Source organism: Myxine glutinosa, chromosome 13 (genome assembly GCF_964187855.1).
Source record: "Myxine glutinosa chromosome 13, kmMyxGlut1.1, whole genome shotgun sequence".
Taxonomy (NCBI): domain Eukaryota; kingdom Metazoa; phylum Chordata; class Myxini; order Myxiniformes; family Myxinidae; genus Myxine; species Myxine glutinosa.
The window spans coordinates 6,082,038-6,109,235 of record NC_136273.1 but is presented as its reverse complement, the minus strand read 5'-3'; the positions used below and the strand labels follow the sequence as shown (position 1 = coordinate 6,109,235).

At 46.2% G+C, this 27,198-nt stretch overlaps 2 protein-coding genes across 3 annotated transcripts in view; one reads left to right on the top strand and one right to left on the bottom strand.

Annotated features, from left to right (window-relative positions):
- LOC137438537 (insulin receptor substrate 1) overlaps positions 1 to 16,256 on the bottom strand; it is a 28,087-nt gene extending 11,831 nt beyond the window's left edge. Inside the window, exons 1-2 of one of the 2 annotated variants that reach the window (XR_010986738.2) lie at positions 14,189 to 16,256; positions 11,689 to 13,821 (exon numbers count right to left, since the gene is read on the bottom strand). Coding sequence is in view for 1 of the 2 variants with exons in the window: in XM_068133665.2 (XP_067989766.2) it covers positions 12,127 to 13,821; positions 14,189 to 15,619 (3,126 nt within the window). In the remaining variant the exon portion in view is untranslated. Of the gene's footprint in view, positions 1 to 10,083; positions 13,822 to 14,188 lie in introns of those variants that run through there. The other variant, XM_068133665.2, reaches the window with a different exon arrangement.
- LOC137438541 (E3 ubiquitin-protein ligase RNF13) overlaps positions 1 to 27,198 on the top strand; it is a 238,389-nt gene that overhangs the window by 122,250 nt on the left and 88,941 nt on the right. The gene's annotated exons all lie outside the window — the stretch shown is intronic.

Below are 27,198 nucleotides of genomic sequence, written 5' to 3'. Positions count from 1 at the left end.
TAACATACACAGCAACACACACATAGTAACACACACACACACAGTAACACACACACACACACACACACACACACACACATAGTAAAACACACACACACACATAGTAACATACACACACATGCATACATAGTAACACACACACAGTAACACACACACACAGGCATACATAGTAACACACACACACATGCATACATAGTAACACACACACACACACAGTAACACACACACACACACACACACAAAGTAAAACACACACACACACACATAGTAAAACACACAGCAACACACACATAGTAACACACACATAGTAACACACACACACACAGTAACACACACACACACAGTAACACACATAGTAACACACACACACATAGTACCATACACAGCAACACACACATAGTAACATACACAGCAACACAAACATAGTAACACACACACACAGTAACACACACACACACACACATAGTAAAACACACACACACACATAGTAACATACACAGCAACACACACACACAGTAACACACACACACACAGTAACACACACACAAACACACATAGTAACACACACACACATAGTAACATACACAGCAACACACACATAGTAACACACACACACAGTAACAGACATAGTAACACACACACACACACAGTAACACACATAGTAACATACACAGCAACACACACATAGTAACACACACACAAACAGTAACATACACACACACACATAGTAACACACACACACATAGTAACATACACAGCAACACACACAGTAACACACACACAGTAACACACACACATAGTAACTCACATACACACACACACACACACACACATACACAGTAACACACACATAGTAACACACACACCTCTCATATACGGTATAGTGAGATGCGTATATCTATCACCTGCACCGATAAAATAAATCAACCGAACTAACAACACCGCATAGGCAACCATCCATTACGCGAACCATTACATCAACCAACCATCCATCGACATGTCCATTTCGGCGATCGACACAGTTTGCAGGATCATTTTCTCACACGCCGACTCTATGTGTATACATCCACTACCACCGTATATCTATCACCGGCGTCGATCTTGTACAGCGAGATGCGTTTTACCTGACAAAGTTGAATTAACATAAACTAACACCAGAATGAGAATCCCAGCCTCGCTTAAATAAATGCATATATACACTTAGTTATTTAATCGCAAGATATGGGAAATTTAGTCAGATTTCACTCCAAATTTGTACATTATTTAGTCTACAGCATCCAGTCCTCATATCCGAATCCAGATTATGATGATATGCTTCAATTATGTCATAGTAATCGATCATGCTTCCAAGGCAAGGCACGTTTGAGTAGGCCGAAACAAAATGTTGGCTTAAGAACCCAGCGAGGTGCAGTGGGCTGACCAAGATGGAGGGCCGCCATATTGGTAAACCACTACGTCGGGGTTTTTTTCCTTACGAGTACCTCATTAATCATCTTCAAAAGGATGTTATAACATACCCAAACACCCAGTTTTCCTCCTTGCAATCTGTTGGAGGTCCACATGTATGCATTCAAAGTTTGGGGTTGCTACGTTTCTTGGTTTTCGAGTTATGGAGGAGACGGACGGACGGACACTGCCTTTTATTATTATAGATAATGCATTCATTTATCTATAATATCTATAATTATTATAGATAATGGATAATAAAAGGCAGTGTCCGTCTGTCTGTCTACTCCATAACTCCAAAACCATGAAACCTAGCAACCCCAAACTTTACATGCATACACCTGGACCTAATAGATTGCAAGGATGAAAACTGGGTGTTTGGGTGTGTTATAACATCCTTTTTGAAGATGATTAACGAAGTGCTCATGAGAAGAAAAAAAAATGTAGTAGTTTACCAATATGGTGGCCCAACATATTGGTAAACCCACTGCACCTCGCTGGGTTCTTAAGCCGCCATTTTGTTTCGGCCTACTCAAACGTGCCTTGCCTTGGAAACATGATCGATTATATTATCATTACATAATTGAAGCATATCATCAAAATCTGGATTCAGATATGAGGATTGGATGCTGTAGACTAAATAATGTCCAAATTTTGAGTGAAATCTGACAAAAATTATCATATCTTGCTATTTTATAACTAAGTGTCCACATGCATTTATTTAAGCGAGGCTGGGATTCTCGTTCTGTGTTAGTTTTTTTAAATTCAACTTTGTCAGGTAAAACGCATCTCGCTGTACAAGATCGGTGCTGGTGGTATATAATATACATACATATACATAGAGTCGGCGTGTGAGACAAAACGATCCCGTAAACTGTGTCAATCGCCGAAATGGACATGTTGATGGATGGTTGGTTGATGTAATGGTTGAGGTAATGGATGGTTGCCTATGCGGTGTTGTTGGTTCGGTTAAGATATCTTTTTTTATTATTATTTAACTTTTTCAGGTAAAACGCAAACTATTTGAGATCAGTGCCGGTGATAGATATATATATGTATACTCGCTGCGCTCGCCTCACCACGCGTCGTTACTGAGGAACGGGCTTATTGTAGCTGAGGATAATGACTGTACCTGAGTTGCTGTGTTGTCATGATTTACACCAATCATAATACAAACAATAATTTTGCACAAATTAATTTGTAGTGTTTGTGATATTACATTTTTATAAGCAATTTAGGTTGAAGATTTAGGTTGAAAAAATATATATAATTCAAAAAAGAACCCCTCAGCACATACATACGGGAGGGATAGGTGCAGACTGGAAGTTTGGGACGATTACACCTCACCACCACGTAATTCAAAACACCTTACCACGTCAAAATAAAAAAGCACCTCACCACCAACTAATTCAAAACACCTCACCACCAACTAATTCAAAACACCTCACCACCAACTAATTCAAAACACCTCACCATCACGTAATTTAAAACACCTCACCATCACGTAATTTAAAACACCTCACCACCAACTAATTCAAAACACCTCACCATCACGTAATTTAAAACACCTCACCACGACGTAATTTAAAACACCTCACCATCACGTAATTTAAAACACCTCACCACCAACTAATTCAAAACACCTCACCACCAACTAATTCAAAACACCTCACCATCACGTAATTTAAAACACCTCACCATCACGTAATTTAAAACACCTCACCACCAACTAATTCAAAACACCTCACCATCACGTAATTTAAAACACCTCACCACGACGTAATTTAAAACACCTCACCATCACGTAATTTAAAACACCTCACCATCACGTAATTTAAAACACCTCACCACCAACTAATTCAAAACACCTCACCATCACATAATTTAAAACACCTCACCACCACGTAATTTAAAACACCTTACCACCAACTAATTCAAAACACCTCACCATCACGTAATTTAAAACACCTCACCACCACGTAATTTAAAACGCCTCACCATCACGTAATTTAAAACACCTCACCATCACGTAATTTAAAACACCTCACCACCACATAATTTAAAACGCCTCACCATCACGTAATTTAAAACACCTCACCATCACGTAATTTAAAACACCTCACTGCCACGTAATTTAAAACACCTCACCACCACGTAATTTAAAACACCTCACCATCACGTAATTTAAAACACCTCACCATCACATAATTTAAAACACCTCACCGCCACGTAATTTAAAACACCTCACCACCACGTAATTTAAAACACCTCACCATCACGTAATTCAAAACACCTCACCATCACGTAATTTAAAACACCTCACCACCACGGAATTTAAAACACCTCACCATCACGTAATTTAAAACACCTCACCATCACATAATTTAAAACACCTCACCACCACGTAATTTAAAACGCCTCACCATCACGTAATTTAAAACACCTCACCATCACGTAATTTAAAACACCTCACCGCCACGTAATTTAAAACACCTCACCACCAACTAATTCAAAACACCTCACCATCACTTATTCAAAACACCTCACTACCATCTAATTCAAAACACCTCACCATCACGTAATTTAAAACACCTCACCACCACGTAATTTAAAACACCTCAACACCACGTAATTTAAAACACCTCACCCCCACTTATTCAAAACACCTCACCACCAACTAATTCAAAACACCTCACCACCAACTAATTTAAAACACCTCACCACCACGTAATTTAAAACACCTCACCACCACGTAATTTAAAACACCTCACCACCACGTAATTTAAAACACCTCACCACCAACTAATTCAAAACACCTCACCATCACTTATTCAAAACACCTCACCACCAACTAATTCAAAACACCTCACCACCAACTAATTCAAAACACCTCACCATCACTTATTCAAAACACCTCACCACCAACTAATTCAAAACACCTCACCACCAACTAATTCAAAACACCTCACCATCACTTATTCAAAACACCTCACCACCAACTAATTCAAAACACCTCACCACCAACTAATTCAAAACACCTCACCATCACTTATTCAAAACACCTCACCACCAACTAATTCAAAACACCTCACCACCAACTAATTCAAAACACCTCACCATCACTTATTCAAAACACCTCACCACCAACTAATTCAAAATACCTCACCACCACATAATTCTAAATACCTCACCACCACATAATTCTAAATACCTCACCAACACATAATTCTAAATACCTCACCACCACGTGATTCAAAACCACCACCACGTTATTATAAACACTTCACAACCACGGAAACAAAAGTTTCAGGGAGTAGTTCAGTGACAACAGACACTGCCCAGATATGTAGATATATAGATAAATGACTGTACCCGAGTTGCTGTTTTGTCATGGTTTACACCAATCATAATTCAAACAATTATTTTGCACAAATGTATTTGTAATATACGTGATATTACATTTTATAAACAATTGAAGTGGAAGACAAGTTTAAAAAAAAAAAAATTGAAATTTTTTTCAAATAAAAAATACCCTTATGACGTACACACGGGAGAGATAGGTGCATACCAGAAGTTTGGTGCGATTTCACTAAAGTTTGAGGGAGTAGTTCAGTGACAACACAACACAGGACAGACACTGCACAAATATATATATATAAGACAAGATATATATATATATATAATCATAATCAGGGTGCCGGACTTGTAATTAAAAGCATCTCGCTTTCCCAGATCGGTGGAGATATACGCATCTCGCTATACCGTATACGAGATCGGTGCTTGTGTGTGTGTGTTGTTACTGTGTGTGTGTGTGTGTGTGTGTGTTACTGTATTTGTGTGTGTTACTGTATTTGTGTGTGTTACTGTGTTTGTGTGTGTTACTGTGTTTGTGTGTGTTACTGTATTTGTGTGTGTTACTGTATTTGTGTGTGTTTGTGTGTGTTACTGTGTTTGTGTGTGTTACTGTGTTTGTGTGTGTTACTGTGTTTGTGTGTGTTACTGTATTTGTGTGTGTTACTGTATTTGTGTGTGTTACTGTGTTTGTGTGTGTTACTGTGTTTGTGTGTGTTACTGTGTTTGTGTGTGTTACTGTATTTGTGTGTGTTACTGTATTTGTGTGTGTTACTGTGTTTGTGTGTGTTACTGTGTTTGTGTGTGTTACTGTATTTGTGTGTGTTACTGTATTTGTGTGTGTTACTGTGTTTGTGTGTGTTACTGTGTTTGTGTGTGTTACTGTATTTGTGTGTGTTACTATGTGTGTGTGTGTTACTGTGTTTGTGTGTGTTACTGTATTTGTGTGTGTTACTATGTGTGTGTGTTATTGTATGTGTGTGTGTGTGTGTGTGTGTTACTGTATTTGTGTGTGTTACTATGTGTGTGTGTGTGTGTGTGTGTGTGTGTGTGTGTGTGTGTGTGTTACTGAAACTGAACAAAACTGTCAGCTGAAGGAGCAAAAGAATGTCATTGTCTTACACGAATGGTATATTAAATTGTAGAAGCATCGCCTGGTACTTCGTCAGCAGTTTGTGAGTGTAACTTCCATGGGATAAGGTGTCACACCACTGCATTAGAGACCACTGTATCTAAGACCTATTTTTTAATTCCCTCCAGATGATGGACCCAGATTGCGTATATATTTATATAAATGTGTTATATATATAATCATAATCATGGTCCAGGACTTGTAATTAAAAGATTTCACAAAATATAATCCCGAAAGTTGTTGCGAAGGTTGAAGGGCGTAGTCACAGTGGAACAAACACCAATGGGAGGGTGCGTGCGGAGGGCGTGGTCACAGTGGAACAAACACCAATGGGAGGGTGCGTGCGGAGGGCGTGGTCACAGTGGAACAAACACCAATGGGAGGGTGCGTGAGAAGGGCGTGGTCACAGTGGAACAAACACCAATGGGAGGGGGGCGTGCGGAGGGCGTGGTCACAGTGGAACAAACACCAATGGGAGGGTTTCCCACGTTTGGAGAATCCTGGGCGCGCAATGCGACAAATCGCTCCGATCGGGACATTTTCACGGCTGCCCGTCGTCGGCAGGGGGCGGTGTTGCGCAGGGACCCTCAGCCGCGATGAAGGGGTTTTTTGTGTTGTTTTTCAATTCAGGATTGTATTCCCCAGCACGAGCAGCAATAACACCTCGCCCCCTGTATGATGGCGGTGCTCACACGTCGAGGGATCGGCGTACGAATTCACACGAGAAACTCTGGCGGAGGAGGCCATTCGGCCCATCGTGCCTGCTTTGCACCAACCCCGGTGTCATCACCCATACACACACAAGCTACGAAGACTTGGTGATGGCTTAACATGTTAGGGTCTTGAGTTCGAGTGTACGTTGAAATAACACCAGGTGGATTGACTTTGCTTATCATTCTTCCGAAGTCGGTAAAATGAGTACCAACCTATTGGGAACAGGGGCACTGCATGAGCAGCACAGCCACGCTTCCAGAAAATGATGCAACTCGCATAGGAAACAACAACACAAGCTACCTACAAGGTTTACCAATACTGTATTCCCATACCTTTGGAACTCCAATTATCCAAGTACCGGTAGCTACCTATCTAATTCCCATTTCAACCTATCCACCCCCTTTATGTTTTGTCCTTTTGTCTGAAAGGTTCATATTTTCAAAATCTTCCTCTTTTAGATCTCGATCTGGTGGTTCTTTAATATATTCGTCCTCTCTGCAGTAATTCCCTCCACCGTCTTACAAATGCCCACCTCCGTCCTCCCTCTCCCCTTTGGAACTCACCCCCGCGGGCTGTAAATAGTTTGGTCCACCGCCCCCGCCACATCTGTCTGGGACCATACCATTCAGGGCAGACGGGAACGAGGGGGGGGGGGGGGGGGAGGGAGTAGCACGGGTGTAATAAAACCTCTTCACACCAACTGAGTCTTGTATTACATGGTGTATATATCGCTCAGTGTACCGACATGAAAGTAACAGACGGGATGCGTATACGAGACGGGCAGGAGAGGGAAGGTGAGAGACCGGTGCAGGGGATGGCGGCGATTGAATAAAAATGGAAGCATGATGCGAAGAAGTGCGAGGGAAGGAAAAACAGAACGAGTGGGAGGGGAGATACGTCGTGGCAGGAGGGGGGGGGGGGGTTGGGGTTGAATAACGGGGAGGGACCGATGCGAGGTTGAGGGGCTCCAAAAAGGGCTACGTTTTGTTTTCATGGGATTTGGCCTCCTCAGGCCATCGCTCCGGTTGGCCGATGCCCTTTTTCCAGGCGATCCCTCTCGCCCTCCAAGATGTCCACTCGGCGCCATGGCTTCCACGTTCACCATGTACCGGTTACCAAGAAGGTCGAAGATGAGGTCCACGTCGCAACAACCGCCAGTCGTGCGTTCAACCCTCGTCCGGCATCATCAATCCTGATGTCGGTCCATTCAAAATCCCAACCCAACTCCCATTCTCACCGTGGGTTCGGTATTCCTTGCCAAGTGTTCCAGACGAGCGTTTTCCATCACCGGCTGTCGCAGCCTTCGCTCTGACTTCTGAAACTCATGACTTTTTTCTCTCAATCTCTTCTTGCTGAACCATTTGTTTTGAGGCCACCGAGGGGCTCCGAATGTGATCAGCACCCTCACCCGGCTCCACCAGGGAGGTTCTGTTTGTAGATCAACAACCCTGGCCCTCCCACTCCCCTCTCACCTTAGTGATACCACATTGTCCCATTTACTTGGGGTTCAGGGTGTTGATATTGCGTATTGGGTTCAGGGTGTCGGTATTGGGTTCAGGGTGTCGGTATTGGGTATTGGGGTGCAGGGTGTCGGTATTGGGTTCAGGGTGTCGGTATTGGGTTCAGGGTGTCGGTATTGGGTTCAGGGTGTCGGTATTGGGTATTGGGGTGCAGGGTGTCGGTATTGGGTATTGGGTTCAGGGTGTCGGTATTGGGTATTGGGGTGCAGGGTGTCGGTATTGGGTTCAGGGTGTCGGTATTGGGTTCAGGGTGTCGGTATTGGGTATTGGGTTCAGGGTGTCGGTATTGGGTATTTGGGTGCAGGGTGTCGGTATTGGGTATTGGGTTCAGGGTGTCGGTATTGGGTTCAGGGTGTCGGTATTGGGTATTGGGGTTCAGGGTGTCGGTATTGGGTATTGGGGTTCAGGGTGTCGGTATTGGGTATTGGGGTTCAGGGTGTCAGTATTGGGTATTGGGCTCAGGGTGTCAGTATTGGGCTCAGGGTGTCAGTATTGGGTATTGAGTTCAGGGTGTCGGTATTGGGTATTGGGTTCAGGGTGTCGGTATTGGGTTCAAGGTGTCGGTATTGGGTATTGGGTTCAGGGTGTCGGTATTGGGTATTGGGTTCAGGGTGTCGGTATTGGGTATTGGGGTTCACGGTGTCGGTATTGGGTTCAGGGTGTCGGTATTGGGTTCAGGGTGTCGGTATTGGGTATTGGGGTTCAGGGTGTCGGTATTGGGTATTGGGGTTCAGGGTGTCTGTATTGGGTATTGGGGTTCAGGGTGTCAGTATTGGGTATTGGGTTCAGGGTGTCAGTATTGGGTATTGAGTTCAGGGTGTCGGTATTGGGTATTGGGTTCAGGGTGTCGGTATTGGGTTCAGGGTGTCGGTATTGGGTATTGGGTTCAGGGTGTCGGTATTGGGTATTGGGGTTCACGGTGTCGGTATTGGGTTCAGGGTGTCGGTATTGGGTTCAGGGTGTCGGTATTGGGTATTGGGGTTCAGGGTGTCGGTATTGGGTATTGGGGTTCAGGGTGTCGGTATTGGGTATTGGGGTTCAGGGTGTCGGTATTGGGTATTGGGGTTCAGGGTGTCAGTATTGGGTATTGGGTTCAGGGTGTCAGTATTGGGTATTGGGTTCAGGGTGTCAGTATTGGGTTCAGGGTGTCAGTATTGGGTATTGAGTTCAGGGTGTCGGTATTGGGTATTGGGTATTGGGTTCAGGGTGTCGGTATTGGGTTCAGGGTGTCGGTATTGGGTTCAGGGTGTCGGTATTGGGTATTGGGTTCAGGGTGTCGGTATTGGGTATTGGGTTCAGGGTGTCGGTATTGGGTATTGGGGTTCACGGTGTCGGTATTGGGTTCAGGGTGTCGGTATTGGGTTCAGGGTTCAGGGTGTCGGTATTGGGTATTGGGTTCACGGTTCAGGTTGTCGGTATTGGGTATTGGGTTCAGGGTGTCGGGTTGTGCTACTCTCCTTTGGCAGACTTAATAATATTTAGCCGAGCCGTCCTTAATTTCCCCAAAGCCAAATTGTTTTTTTCATAAATGTTTTTAATGTGGGGATAACTTCCTAATACAGCTCTGCATTGTTTTTATGAAGGACACGTCAACTAGAAAACAACTATCAATCATTGCCCACTCCCCAAACTTCCACCAATCACATGGATGCTGGACAGACCTCAAACCCACCCGGAGAGAAACACCAGCCCCAGAAAGCACCAAACTATATACCGTACTGAGTGTGTGTGTGTGTGTGTGTTTGTTCATATCATTATATATATATATATATATATATATATATATATATATATATATATATATATATATATATATATGTGTGTGTGTGTGTGCTCGGCCCACCACAAAGCATTAAAGCCACTCGAGGGTGGGGGCTACAATTCAAATTTGAATGTCAAGACCTACATATGCCACACACCTTGACCATTGCCTTTTTATTTATTTCACTTACACATAGAAAGGGCAAATCTTTGAACGAATAAATCGTACACTGCCTGAAGCCTCGACTCGTCTTATTACACTGAAAACGAGACAAGGGAAGAAAAGTTAAATGACAAAAAGAGCAGTCCAAAAAGCAGCATCACATCCTACCCTGTTAAAGTCTCAATTTGTTTCTCAGTCGTTGTTTTGGGAGAGCAAAGTGTTAAAGAAACTCAGACAATGAGTCAAAGTGACAAGAGTGGGATTACAGAGACAGGACTGAAGGAAGAGGTGGTTTGGACGGTTGTTGTGCACCGCCTACTGTGCGGTTATGGAGGACTCGCCCGCTCCTCGGTCCTGCACCCTCCGCCGTCATTCCTGGCATTCCTCGGCTGTGAATCGCAGGCCCAACAGCCTCTCTTACTTTGTTCTTTTTGCCAGCAAGCTTTCATCCATTACTCCAGTCGGCAACTGGTTCCGGCTTCAGGGCTTTCAAGTTGGAACTTCCAAAGAAGCGGAGGCAGCACAGCAAGTTTGATGATGTCAGCATTTAAAACGAGGCAACGTTTGTAATAAAACTATAATACAATATTTACAGCCATTTATATTTTAGATGCATCATAAAAAATAATTCGTAGTTAAACACCCTGTGGAGACCCTGACACTTGCGTTACCAACATCTGCAAAAGCACAAGGTTTCTGTACCAAATTGAGCAGTGGAAATGGATAAGAAAGTCACCATTTTATAACTGGGCTAATGGTGTACGAAGGTGAGGAGAGGTTCAAGAAGTGAGAGAAGAAGGCCTTCGCGATGAAGAACCATGCTCGCTCGTCAACTGAACTCGCGTATATGAAGGAGAGAGCGGGAGCGAAGAAAGACGATCGAGGATGAAGATGAGAATGAGTTGGCGATGAGACGACCGAGGTGTCGGCCTCAGAATGCCTCACGAAGGATGGGGCGAAGACGCAAGACTGAAAGTGAAGGACCATGTCGGTGTGGATGTGTCGAGGGAGGCTGGACACTGCCGGTGGAGATGACTCCTTCACCTGTTTTGAATAGTCAGTCATGGCTCATCATTGGCAAATCACAATGTAATGCTCAGGATTGGGTTTGACGCCCAGCTATGCACCCCATTTGCTGGCAGTGATTATGCAACAAGGGCGGTCGTTTCCCAGTTTGGCAATAGGCTACCACTCCGCTAACACTGGGCAAGACCTGCCTGGTTACGGGTGAACATTTAAATTATAAAGTAATATGGGAGTTCCGTACCACTCAGCAATGCTGATCTTATGACGTCATTTCTTATTCCCCGCTGTAGAATTTGTTTTCCACCGATACCAATCTCTCCCGACCATTCGATCTTTCACAACAGGGTTCCTCAAGTTTACAAATGGTAATATATACTTTGTCCATCTTGCCTCAAGGATTCTGAGGGACTCCATTTGGCACTGAATGGGAGCGTAAGCTGGCAAATAGTGTTCGGACCTCTGTGCGGCCTACCATAATTATACTGCAATTCTCCCATTATCTGAATATTAACATGACAGTACTACACAATCACTGTTCAATACAGCACCATACATTACGATATGTCATTGCGTACCTGGCCAGATTCTCTGCCTCGTAAAACCCATATTAAGCCGGGTCGAAGCTAGCGTCATCGCGTCACCTGTGACGGTGACATCACATCTGAATCGACATTCCAGCTCCAGCATGCACAAAGTGAGCAGCTGCGCTCGTGCTTCACAGACTGTGGAATAAAAGGGTCAGCACCCCTGGTTATCAACCTAATGGGCATCTTTGGGTTATCAAACAAGAACTCCACCTGCAAAGTTAGCATACCTTCATTATTTTTATGCACCGTCCTTTTAGTTACATCCCCGTCCCTCGCTCTTCCCAACACCTACATTCTCCTTCTCTCACCTGCCACTTTCCTCTCCACTTCTTCTATACCCACTCCACCCACCCGGCCCCAGATTACACCCTTCCACAACCTGCCATTTTTTTATTTGTATGTCCTCCACCTTTCCAACCTCTTTTATCATGACTCTGACCTTCTGAAATCGATACTGGCATACTGGCTGGGGTCAAGGCTGCTAACACTACTACGACTACCAGCCGTGCCCTCTTCCCCAAGATCCAGTGACACATAGTTTAGTCTCTGCCCAGAGACTTCTGCGGGCACAGAGAGAACTGAGCCCGAGTTACCGTTGCTTGCACTGGCATCGTACAAATGTCCATGTGGGGAAGGATCAGCAGAAGGAGCTCTAAGGTGAGTCACGCTGGCAGGGGAATGACCCCGGGGCTCGGTGCAGCACGGGGCAAAAGCACTGGAATGAGACCCAGAAGTTAGGTTGGGAGGTGAGGGTGAAGATGAAAGAGACGTGCGAGGTAATATCGGAGTCGGTGAGGGTGGAGAAGGTGGTGGTGGTGGAGGGAGGGGAGGAAGTGGACGGGGAGGGATTCTTGGAGATAGGTTGTGGCGTGTTCCAGTGTAACTCATTTCTGTGTAGTCTTCTGGTGTTAAGGTATCTGACCAGTAAGGGCTACGCGGGACACCCCTGCGTGCTGGGACTTGTGGTGGAGGGGTGGGAGTCGTTGGACAAGGAGACGAATAGGCCTGATGACCCCCACTGTAAATCAATGAACGAACAGACCAGTCTTCATTGGCTGCTTGACCAGTTGATGTTATTACGGACTGTGGCCGAGCAGATTGCAGCGCACAGTACTCGATATGAACATACTCTCCAGGACTCTTTGGTTCTGTCGGCCGATTAGATATTGCAGGTGAGGCCTTCACACGGTGGTCTCTTCCCTTTAAGCTAAGCCGGCCTGGTTTCAGCTTTTGAGAACCAATGTCCTCAGTTGAACCACGCAGTGTAGGAATTACAGGCCGAAAAGAGCGAGGTAAAGAATAGTATGCAGTTGCTGAATTAGAGGCCTCGGTCTTATGAATGCAACAGGTTGGTGGAGCATCTGCTGGAATAGGGCTCACTGGAGACATGTCAATATAGTCATCAGATGGAAATGCACTGTCTGGAGATTCTCCATGCGGTAGTCGTAAGGATGTCATTCCACCAACCCGAGGCCAAGTCTTCGTGTACTGCACAACAGGTTCTGGTGAGTAGCTGTTTCTACCAACAGCTCTGCCAATCCCAGAGCTATACGGGGACATCAGCACGTAGCCTGCTGAATCTCCCTGTCCTGTTACATCCCGCGTCCTCACTCGTGGATGCAAGATCTCCTGTGGATGAGATGCCGCGGTCATGGGACCCATTATGACATAACCAGCTCCAAGTGCTACCACCTGCTCCTGCTTCTGCTCCTCTACTGCAACACCTGCCTGCATTGGCATGTACCCATCATCCCCTGGATGGCGTGCCATTCCATAGGCAGTTTCTGCTGAACGAGGGGACGGATCGAGGTCTGGGGTTCCGCCCGTTGACTCATGTCCGACACCCATCTCTGCATACTCATCCATCGAGCCCACGGACGGTTGAGGAGAGCAACTTCCAGTAGTAGCTGCCAATGACCCAGTGGCACATGAGTAAGTCCTCTTGCGGACAGTCTTGTCATGATCACTAGCACTGTAGATTCCCAGGCCTCCAACGGCGCCAGTCACACCTTCCATACCTGCTACTCCTGCTTTGCCAGTTCTTGTCCGGAGAGACAGATGTCGGACACCTACAGACCCTCCAGCACGTCCATCCATGTGCATGTACAAACATGACTCATCCTAGGTGAGAGAAATTGAGGTCTTGATGAAGGTTAAAAATCACGACCCATCCATCATTCAATCCATAGAAACAATGATAATGCTGTTACAAGGCAGTATAGTTCAGTAAATAGCAAAAATACTCACTGGCATACTCATCAAACACAGCCATGTGATGTGGTACATACTCTAGACTCTAGAGAGTATCAAAACTGTTACTCTAAAGCTTAAAGGAAATGACATAATCAATCACAATCATAACATGGTCTGGAAACATGATGTAATGATAACTTAAAACTTGAAGATAGTTTACAAATCCATCATTACATTCTTTTAACAATCGGAGTAACCAGGAACATAACACGCTTGCAAAGTTTTCAGCTCTCACCGGAGGAGAAGCCCCTGCGGGTGAAGGAGACTCGGGGGTCGAGGAGCGACCCAAGATCGAAAGAGGTTCCCCTGGACTGGCTGCAAACTCATCTGAAGAAACAAAACCGCCATCACTTAGTGAGCCACACACAGAGGAGCTTGATGGGCGCAGGCCTAAGGATGAACACGATGGACAACCACCGGGGTCCGCAGAACCACGACCACTGCTGGATGAAGCACTCACTGGGCTAGCAAGTGCAGGTGGTGGCGATCGGTGAGCCAGAGGAGCTGACACTGATCTACTATGACCCTGACCTGGTCCATGAGCGAGAGAAAGTGCAGGCTGAGGTCGCATTGCCCGCTGGCTCGCTCGTCGGCCACTCAGCGTCTGGCTGCCTCTGCCCCGTGGACTGCCACTCTCTGGGCGTGGACAAATTACATCTACCGACTCTGGACGACTGGACATCTGGGGACAAGGAGATGGAACTCGCTCCATGGCAGGATCTGTTGAGCTAGGCGGTTGAAGTGCGGTGCGGGCAGTGGACGAACTACCACCGAGGCTCTCTGCTCTGGAACGGTGGCCAGGCTGTGGGGGTCCACGGCGGCGGCGTCCAGGTACCGAAATGGGCTGTGATGTGGAAGATGAAGAAGAAGGTTGTGTACCTGTAGATCCCGTAGCAGTCTGGCTCTTGCTGCGAGGTCGAAACTCTTCGCTCATAGCTTTCATCGCCTCCAATATGGTTTCATGCATGTTTTGTGCGGCCGCGCAGTCATCCGCTTGCATCCAAAATTCACCAGGCCCAGTGGCAGCGGAGCGGCCTACTTCAATGAAGAAGAAGTTCTCAGAATGACCACAACGTCGGATGTTCATGAGCTGAAGTGAAACCGCAGGAGCATCGGCACTCAATTTGACAAAGCTGATGGAGCGACTCCCAAGGCACAACCGATAGATGCCAGTCAGGTTTCTGCTTTGCCCAAGTCCCTTAGGCTTTAGGTTGACCTGCCAGACCTCGCGGAATGCCGGCCGAGGCAGAGACCCGGCGGTGGATCCGTCCGCAGTGCCATTGCCACTAATTCGAAGAGACTCACCCCACGGTTCTGCTCCAAATTTCTCCAGGTCTTGGCCCTGGGTGATGGTTTCACTCAACACCGCGTACCATGCGTCCTGCTCCGCTTCATTTTCTGCGGCCACAGCCAGGTATTCATTGCGAGTGTAGATTGCTAGAAGGTGCCGATGCCTGGAATCCGAGCGTCGAGCCACGGCTAAGCACGAAGACAGAGGCAAAGACCTCCGTGGGGGTGTACCGGAGCGCCATTTCTTCTCACTCTCGTGGTACTCCAACCGAGGTCCCTCGCCCTGCCCTTCTCGGAGCACGAAGAAACGCTTGTGGGTACTTTTCTGCTTGCGGAGATATCCCATCTTACGCACGTCTGTGCTCTCAGGATCCATGGCATTTCTTGGGGATGCCCAAGGGTGGGGTAGGGTGGGGGATGGAACGGTGGGGGGGATTTCAGTGGGATGGAGGGGGAGGGAGCGGGTGGAGGTTCAAGGGAATGGGAGGGGCGAGGTCAGGATGCAAAGGGAGGCAAGGAGATGGGGATTCACAGGAAAGGAAGCATGCAGGAAGAGCAACTTATGGATGAATGGAAGAACGAAAGAAGATTGAGGGAAAGGTATGAGATGAAATTGGAAGACTGGCTGGAGGAAGTAGGGAAAAAAGACAGGGTAGCAGATCCAGGTTGGGGAGCCGGGTGGAAAGAGCGTGCGGGCACAAGGTGGAGGAAGCAGGAGAAGGGAAGGGAGGGACGGCGAGAAGGTGAAGGGTGGGAGGAGGAAGGACCGGGAAGGGGGGGATGAGGGTTTGTCTGGCTCGCTGCAAGTATCAGCCTGCGCTGTTCGCCATGGCGAGCTGGGATGCCCACCTTGCACTCGCAAACGAACTCGAGAAACGTCCGCTCCCGTCTCCTCGGCCGATCCCCACAACGCTGTCAAGGGGAGGCTGCTTGTTCGAGTCAGGGTGGGGACACGGCGAGGTGAACACGGGCCGGGGATTTGCGGATGCGCTTTGCAGCGCGGCTGGAGCGGGAGGGCGGGGCACAGTGTGGGGGGTGGGGGGGCGGGGCGTGTCAGACGTTTTGGATGTCCATTGGTCCACGCGGTTTGTTTTGGGATTGCTGAGCCAATCGTTGATTGCTTGCGTGGTGGCAATGGAGGAGGTTGAGTAATAAGAGTGAGAAGGGTGGGACAAGGATGTGGTAATGTGGTATTGCGATGAGGTTTAGGTACATGGTGGAATAGAGGAGTTCATGTTCATGTATGTTATTTCATTAAGGTGTACCTGCTGAGTCATATATCCATGATTACCAATTAACTTCTGGGAATGCACAACTTGTGTCCAAATATAAATGTCCAAAATTAAAGGAATTTTATTTATTCCAAAGCCTTCCTATGAGTATGACCAGCTTGAGAGCAGCACACCATGGGAAACATCCAAAGGTCTTGGTTACGGTCAATACCGACGTCTCTGCACAATAGAATGTTGGTACAGGTATTCAATTTTTAAAATGATTACAGGAGCGAGGCTCATGGAAGAATGAATAAGGAATAACTAACTGAGAATGAGACAACGTGTAGGGAATGAACGAACAGGAAACGAGACAGTGAAACGAGCAGGTAACATGGTTAATGGGGGAAATAAACATCATGCGTCAGAATTGGGGACAGCGAGACTTTTGTTCAGACAATCCGCGATAACTCGCCTCCTCTACAAAAAAAACCGTGGGATCTTCAAAGTCCACCAAGGACCATTTCAGACACACGGTTCGTCCCACTTAACATGCTTCCAATGGAGGCACACTCATAGATGGACGGCACACACACGCAAGACTCAGATGGATGGCACACTCATAGATGGACGGCACACTCATAGATGGACGGCACACATAGATGGACGGCACACTCACAGATGGACGGCACACACACGCAAGACTCAGATGGATGGCACGCTCATAGATGGACGGCACACTCATAGATGGATGGCACACTCACACGGCACACTCATAGATGGACGGCACACATAGATGGACGGCACACTCACAGATGGACAGCACACTCACACGGCACACTCATAGATAGACGGTACACTCACACGGCACATTGAGATGGACGGCACACTCACACGGCACACTCCGATGGACGGCACACTCATAGATGGACGGCACACTCATAGATGGACGGCACACTCACACGGCACACTCATAGATAGACGGCACACTCACATGGCACACTCAGGTGGACGGCACACTCACATGGCACACTCGCACGGCACACTCACACGGCACACTCAGATGGACGGCACACTCACACGGCACAATCACACGGAACACTCACGTGGCACACTCAGATGGATGGCACACTCATAGATGGATGGCACACTCATAGATGGACGGCATACTCACACGGCACACTCACATGGACGGCACACTCACACGGAACACTCGAAGATGGACGGCACACGCACACGGCACACTCACACGGCACCCTCACATGGACGGCATACTCACACGGCACACCCATAGATGGACGACACACACACACACACACACACACACACACACACACACACACACACACACACACACACACACACACACCACACTCACACGGTGAACTCAAAGATAGACGACACACACACGGCACACTCAAAGATGGATGACACACACACGCAACACTCAGATGGATGGCACACTCATAGATGGATGGCACACTCACATAGCACACTCATAGATGGACGGCATACTCAGATGGACGGCACACACACGCAACACTCAGATGGATGGCACATTCAAAGATGGATGGCACACTCAAAGATGGACGGCACACTCAGATGGACGGCACACACACACAACACTCAGATGGACGACACACACACGCAACACTCAGATGGACGGAACACACACGCAACACTCAGATGGACGGAACACACACGCAACACTCAGATGGATGGCACACACACGCAACACTCAGATGAATGGCACACATGCAACACTCAGATGGACGGCACACATGCAACACTCAGATGGATGGCACACGCACACAACACTCAGATTGACGGCACACACATGCAACACTCAGATGGTATTGGAACCACACACAACACTCAGATGGACGGCACACACATGCAACACTCAGATGGACGGAACACACACACAAAACTCATAGATGGATGGCACACTCATAGATGGACGGCACACTCATAGATGGACGGCACACTCACACAGCACACTCATAGATGAATGGCACACTCACACGGCACACTCATATATGGATGGCACACTCACATGGCACACTCATAGATGGACGGCACACACACACGGCACACTCACATGGACGGCACACTCACACAACACACTTAAAGATAGACGACACACACACGGCACACTCAAATATAGATGACACACACACACACAATACCCAGATGGACGGCACACTCATAGATGGACGGCACACTCACACGGCACACTCATAGATGGATGGCATGTGTTATATATGCGCTATACGGCATGCGCACACACACAACATCAACACTCAGATGGACGGCACACACATGCAACACTCAGATGGACAGAACACACACGCAACACTCAGATGGACGGCACACACATGCAACACTCAGATGGACGGAACACACACGCAACACTCAGATGGACGGCACACACATGCAACACTCAGATGGACGGCATGCGCTATATATGCGCTATACGGCGTGCACGCACACACGACATCAACACTCAGATGGACGGCACACACATGCAACACTCAGATGGACGGAACACACACGCAACACTCAGATGGACGGAACACACACGCAACATTCAGATGGACGGCACACACATGCAACACTCAGATGGACGGAAAACACACGCAACACTCAGATGGACGGCACACACATGCAACACTCAGATGGACAGAAAACACATGCAACACTCAGATGGACGGCACACACATGCAACACTCAGATGGACGGAACACACACGCAACACTCAGATGGACGGCACACACATGCAACACTCAGATGGACGGCATGCGCTATATATGCGCTATACGGCGTGCACGCACACACGACATCAACACTCAGATGGACGGCACACACATGCAACACTCAGATGGACGGAACACTCACATGCAACATTCAGATGGACGGAACACACACGCAACACTCAGATGGACGGAACACACACGCAACACTCAGACGGACGGAACACACACACACAACATTCAGATGGACGGCACACACATGCAACACTCAGATGGACGGAAAACACACGCAACACTCAGATGGACGGCACACACATGCAACACTCAGATGGACGGAACACACACGCAACACTCAGATGGACGGCAAACATGCAACACTCAGATGGACGGCAAACATGCAACACTCAGATGGATGGCACATGCACACAACACTCAGATGGACGGCACACACATGCAACACTCAGATGGACGGAACACACACGCAACACTCAGATGGACGGAACACACACGCAACATTCAGATGGACGGAACACTCACATGCAACACTCAGATGGACGGAACACACACACAAAACTCATAGATGGATGGCACACTCATAGATGGACGGCACACTCATAGATGGACGGCACACTCACACGGCACACTCATAGATGAATGTCACACTCACACGGCACACTCAGATGGATGGCACACTCACACGGCACACTCATAGATGGACGGCACACTCACATGGCACACTCATAGATGGACGGCACACACACACGGCACACTCACATGGACGGCACACTCACACAACACACTCAAATATAGACGACACACACACGGCACACTCAAAGATCGACGACACACACACACACAATACCCAGATGGACGGCACACTCATAGATGGACGGCACACTCACACGGCACGCTCATAGATGGATGGCACACTCACACGGCACACACATAGATGGACGGCATGTGCTCTCTATGCGCTATACGGCATGTGCGCACACACAACATCAAAACTCAGATGGACGGCACACACATGCAACACTCAGATGGACAGAACACACACGCAACACTCAGATGGACGGCACACACATGTAACACTCAGATGGACGGCATACACATGCAACACTCAGATGGACGGAACACTCACACGCAACACTCAGATGGACGGAACACACACACAACATGCAGATGGACGGAACACTCACACGCAACACTCAGATGAACGGAACACACACGCAACATTCAGATGGACGGAACACTCACGTGCAACACTCAGATGGACAGAACACTCACACGCAACACTCAGATGAACGGAACACACACGCAACATTCAGATGGACGGAACACTCACATACAACTCAGATGGACGGAACACTCACTCGACACCCTCATCGATGGATGGCACACTCACACGGCACACTCATAGATGGACGGCACACTCATAGATGGACGGCACACTCACACGGGACACTCATAGATGGACGGCACACCCATAGATGGATGGCACACTCACACGGCACACTCATGGATGGACGGCACACTCACACGGCACACTCATAGATGGACGGCACACACACACACACACACGGCACACTCATGGATGGACGGCACATGCACACATGGCACACAGATTAGATGGACGGCACACACACACACACACACACACACACACACACACACACACACACATACACACACACATACATACACACACACACACACACACACACACACATACACACACACACACACACACACACACACACACACACACACACACACTCACATGGCACATTCATAGATGGACGGCACATGCACACATGGCGCACTCATAGATGGACGGCACACACACACACACACACACACACACGGCACACTCATAGATGGACGGCACACACACACGCACACACACACACACACGCACGCACACACGCACACACACACGGCACACTCATAGATGGACGGCACACACACACACACACACACACAGCACACTCATAGATGGACGGCACACACACACACACACACACACACACGCACACACACACACACGCACACACACACACACACGCACACACACACACACGGCACACTCATAGATGGACGGCACACACACACACACGCACGCACACACACACACACACGCACACACACACGGCAAACAAGCAACAGTTTATGTTTTGTATCCAATGATAGGCCGGATCTGGGTTCGGACCTGAACCAAAATCAAATCGGCTTGTTCTCGTCACCAAACCAACTCGTCCACCAAGTTTTGTCATAAGTCGTCCATAACTTTTTTAATATCGTGTAATATATCACTTTTTACGTGATCTCTTAATGGTGAAGAATCACTTGTGAATTAAATAATTCTGGTATCCAAATCCATATTCAGATCTTCACCAAAATCGAATTGCTTTGTCCTTGTCAGACACCCAACCTGTCCACCAAATTTCGTTCGAATCCGTCCGCAACTTTTTCACATATCCTGCTATGTATCGTTTTTGGCCCTATCTCCCAATGGTGAAGAATCACTTTATAAATTATAGTAGCCGGATCCGAATCTTCATCAAAATGTAATAATTTCGTCCTTGTCATCTACACTAACCCTCCGCCAATTTTTGACCGAATCCATCCACAACATTTTGAGATATCTTATTCACAGACAGACAGACAAACAAACACACAAATGAAAAATCACTCGGAGAGCGACACTTGGCAAAAGAGAACAAAGCAGAATGGCAGTCAGTAGAGCATCCTGTTGACCTCAAAAATAGTTAGTGGTTGAATTCAGATTAGCTGATATGCAAATCCTATTCAAATTTCAAGTGAATCGGATGAAAATTGAGGATTTTAGAATTTTGAAATTGTTGTTGACCTGTGACCTATGTTGACCTTTTGGCCTATGCTGATCTCAAAAATAGTTGGTGGTTGAATTCAGATTAGCTGATATGTAAATCCTATTCAAATTTCAAGTGAATCAGATGGAAATTGAGGATTTTAGAATTTTGAAATTGTTGTTGACCTGTGGCCTATGTTGACCTTTTGGCCTATGCTGATCTCAAAAATATTTGGTGGTTGAATTTAGTAAGCTGATATGAAAATACCTTTCAAATTTCAAGTGAATCGGATGAAAATTAAGGATTTTAGAAATTGGAAATTGTTGTTCACCTTTGGCCTATGTTGACCTTTTGGCCGATGCTGATATCAAAAATAGTTTGTGGTTGAATTCAGTAACCTGATATGAAAATCACAGTGAAATTTCAAGTGAATCGGATGAAAATTAAGGATTTTAGAAATTGGAAATTGTTGTTGACCTTTGGCCTATGTTGACCTTTTGGCCTATGCTGATCTCAAAAATAGTTGGTGGTTGAATTCAGATTAGCTGATATGTAAATCCTATTCAAATTTCAAGTGAATCGGATGAAAATTAAGGATTTTAGAAATTTGAAATTGTTGTTGACCTTTGGCCTGTGTTGACCTTTTGGCCAATGCTGATCTGAAAAATATTTGGTGGTTGAATTCAGATTAGCTGATATGTAAATCCCTTTCAAATTTCAAGTGAATTGGATGAAAATTAAGGATTTTAGAAATTTGAAATTGTTGTTGACCTTTGGCCTATGTTGACCTTTTGGCCGATGCTGATCTCAAAAATATTTGGTGGTTGAATTTAGTAAGCTGATATGAAAATCACATTGAAATTTCAAGTGAATCGGATGAAAATTAAGGATTTTAGAAATTGGAAATTGTTGTTGACCTTTGGCCTATGTTGACCTTTTGGCCGATGCTGATATCAAAAATAGTTTGTGGTTGAATTCAGTAAGCTGATATGAAAATCACAGTGAAATTTCAAGTCAATCGGATGAAAATTGAGGATTTTATAAATGCGAGAAATGTGGTTGACCTTTGGCCTATATTGACCTTTTGACCTCAAAAATAAATATGACTGTCGGACCACGAACTCTAAGATTTGGTGAAGTTTCGTGAAGATTGGTTTTAAATTGTGACCTGTAGGCAAGTATAAGTGAAAGGACAGACAAACACACAAACCAGATTGATCAACATACTTGTCAAAACGAGCACAATGCGACTGTGTCGCCAATACGCCTCCGCATAGTCCCACAACAGGTAGATGCCATCACTCTGCATATGTATGAGTAGTGGATCACGTTTGTGAAGTTTCGTGTTGATCGGATAAGGTTCGTTTTTCTATCCAAGATGGCTGCCAAACCACGTGACCTATGACATCATCATTTTCAAACTACATGCAACAATGGTGTTAGATGATATTTGTAAACTTTCGCATCGATAGGGTGAACGGTTTCAGAGATATAATTATTTAATATTTTCCTTCAATCCAATATGGCTGCCTTTATGCCGAGTCAATGACACAAATAAAGTTTTGAGTCAATCAATTTGGTGGTTTGGGAGAAGGTGTTTTTTCAGGGTTTTAGGTGTAATCCCAAATATGGCTGCCAAACCATGTGACCTATGATGTCATAAATTTAATATTTCAATACAAATGGTCATAGATCATGTGCATGCAATTTCAGATTTTTAGGATAAGGAATTCGATTAAAGCATTTTTGGCTGGTATACCTCTTCACCTATGATGTCATCATTATCATGCTTTTGTTCCCCATTGGGAGTACTCAACAATGTGCCAAGTTTCAATTTTTTCCATTCAGTGGTTTCCAAGAAACAATTTTTTTGCGTTTAATCCAAGGTAGCTGCCATACCACGTGACTTATGACATCACAATTATCATAAAACATTCTGCATGGGGGTCACTCCTACCCTGAAAGTTACATCTCAATTGGATATGTAGTTGCTGAGAAAAACGAGGTTTAACCGGTACGGACGGACGGACGGACGGACGGACGGACAACCCGAACACATTAAAAACTAGATGGTATTCATAGAATACTTACTCGTGCATTATGATGTCATGACGCTCGATTTTTGTGCCAAAAGTGATTTTTTTTGCAGTTTTGTCAACTTTGGGGGGTAAATTAACAGAAAAATTAGGGGTTCAATTTGTTCGCTAACTTTTGGGGTATTGGGGGCCCTTTAGGGGGGGGGGACCCCCAAAAATTGCAAAATCGATATCTCGGCTCCTAGACATGCTAGCTTCATGATCTTGGTGTCTAGGATAGGGTTTCTGGGGGCGCCGAGTTCAATTATGATGTTCACAAGATGATCTGAGGTCAAGGTCATAGGCTCAAGGTCACCACAGGGTCATAAATGACCCCAAAATGTAAAATCAGCCAAAATAACTGAACTATGTCATATAGTACCACTTCATGTGGGTTTTGTTGGGTGAGAAATTCAGTGGTGACATCTTTTTTTACATTCGAGGTCACGATCAGGTTATAAACTAGGTCATGGTCAATGTCATTTGGGTGGGTGAAAATGTGGCGAAAACAAAAAAATGTCACATCTTATACCGTGCAACTACAAAACATGAGTTTTGACACATAAATGCTGAGCAAGTACATATTATAATGCACCACATTCTTCATCTCATGACAGATCTATTTACACTTTGTTGAGTTACACTACGTCCAGTGTAATGTAAGGTCTAATCGCACCAATATATAGGCCCTACTACACCAGTTTTACACCGCGTATGCATTAACTAAACAAATATCATCAATGTACCCATAATAATCAGCTATCAATTACAAAAATGGTACTTACAATTCTGATCCTTATACTTCTTTGTCCTCAATATCGAATTTCTCATGCCTGACGTTTTGACATCCTTGGTCATGGCACTTCCAAAGCGGCGTGCAGGGGAGGTTGTTCTTCGCACAAGAACAGTTGCGTGCGCAGACAGATGATTTACAGCCACATTTGATCAGTTCTAGAACCGCTTGTGGAGCAGGTAGTTCAAGACACCGTAGAGGGAAGATTGCACCATCTTTGATGACCCAACCGCAGTCTTCCAAACTAGGAAGTTGGGGATGTGTAGTGACATAGGCTCTGTTCACCATGCATACAAAGTTTGTCCGTTGAATATGAGGCAGCAATGTAGCTCGGGTGGGGGGCAGCATCTCAGACTCCATGTTTTTCGACCTGAAGAGCTCCCAGCGAAGTTGGGGGAGTGTTTGTGGGCCATTGGCAGAGTAGACGCGGCACACAAAGTGTTCGAGAGGCTGCATCTCCTCAGGGAGTTTTCCATCTATTAGTTCCGTCGATGAGAGAGGGCCATCTCCCAATCTCTGGAAGGCATCGATGATGGGATCATTGGGACCCAAATTGAAGTACTCTGTGATCCACCTCTTCTTTGTCGCACCCACGAACTTACCAGCCCAGTCAGCGCCAGTGAAGTTGTGTATCCCAATGAGACCTTGACATTTCTCATGGCTGATGCTCATCACTCTCTCCACCACATCGATCTTTCTGAACTTGTTGCCATTTCCTGTGTGAAATTCCAATGTGGTCAAAGTTCCCAAACGTCCATGCGCTGTGAGGTCAATGAGGAGGACCAACACATCAGTGTCCGGAGATGCAACAACAATATGTCTGAATTCACAATCCTTGATGCAGTGAAGAACATGAAGGTGGATCTGTGAGTCAGCCTCCTCGTGCTCATGGGTAAAGAAGTCCTCTTCAAGTCTGTGGGGTGCATTGATTTTGATATTGGTGTCATATGAGACGATAAGTCGCAGATCCTGTCCCTCAAACTCCCGTAAAAGTTCCTGGGCAAGAATCCTTGCAAGCTGACCTTTGGTCTTGGAGGAGGACAAGAGCTCCCGCAGAGGAACAGTCGTGATGCTCATGAATTGCCAGGGGAAGGTCAATTGAGAGCGGGGTTTCCACTGTTTTTTTGAACCCATGAGAAGTCTTCAACTTGACTTGTCTGTGACTTCTTGAGCTCTGCACTATCAGCTGGCACACAACATCCACATTCTTCTTCACTTCTGCTTCACGCTGTCCTGAGATTATTCTAGCTTCAGAGCCATACATGATATGCATTATTAAAAACTCTAGCATAGGGGGATTTTCAAAGTTATTGAAGTCGCCTGTGAATTTCCAGTCTCTTGCGCGGAGAACCTCCTTCCTCAGGGCACGAGATAGATCAATGAGAACCCATGCATCTGTGTCTGCAGTTGCAAACTCAACGGCTTGCCCCACTGACTTCTTCCTCATAACTCTGTGGCTGTGAGTAGGATTGGGAGGCTCAACAAATTCAACCTCTGGCACATGCTGTTCAATCAATTCCTTCAGGTGCTTCTTGTGATTGTCACTTCTCTCCTCATGAATTTTCTTCTCCTTCAACAGGTTGATGTAAAACTGGTTTAACTGATTCATGCTAAGGACACAGTCATCTATACTTAGGGAGTCTCTCACATACACAACAAACTCAGCATCACACACATTTCTCACATGTCTATATGCATCGCTATGTCCCCGTTCCTTGCCATGTCTGTCTGCAACCCTGATACAGTCTCGATGGTAGTACTTTTCTAATGCTGATGCATCTCCAGAGTCCGACAGTTCAGCTAGACTCGATCTGACTAAGTCATCTTCGGTAGCCTCTTTGATTGCTCGAAGTCGTTGACCCATAGAATCCGATACGACTCTATGCAGCCCTTGTGATGATTTTGGACAAAATGAACATGTGGAGAACATACATTTCTTTTCCTTCTGAAGCACCTTACAACCTTTCTGTCTTAGAGGCCTAATTGCTGCGTCAGATTTCTCTGTCTTGGGTGGCCGTCCACGTTTTGGAGCCATTGGCACTACATCGGAGGTAGAGGATGCATGAGAAGACGTTGGTGTTTGGGAACGAGCGCGTTTTCTGCACATCTCTAAGTTGGCCTTATTTGCAAGAGGTTTGCGACACTTGCTGTGATAAGAGACATTGCGTAAATCTGACTCCGACAAGCTACTTCAATGATCTGACAGCGATTTGAGGTTCACATCACCTGGACTAGCCCGCTCTACAACCCTTTCTTTTAGATCTCGCACGAGTGATATATCATGTTTATCAA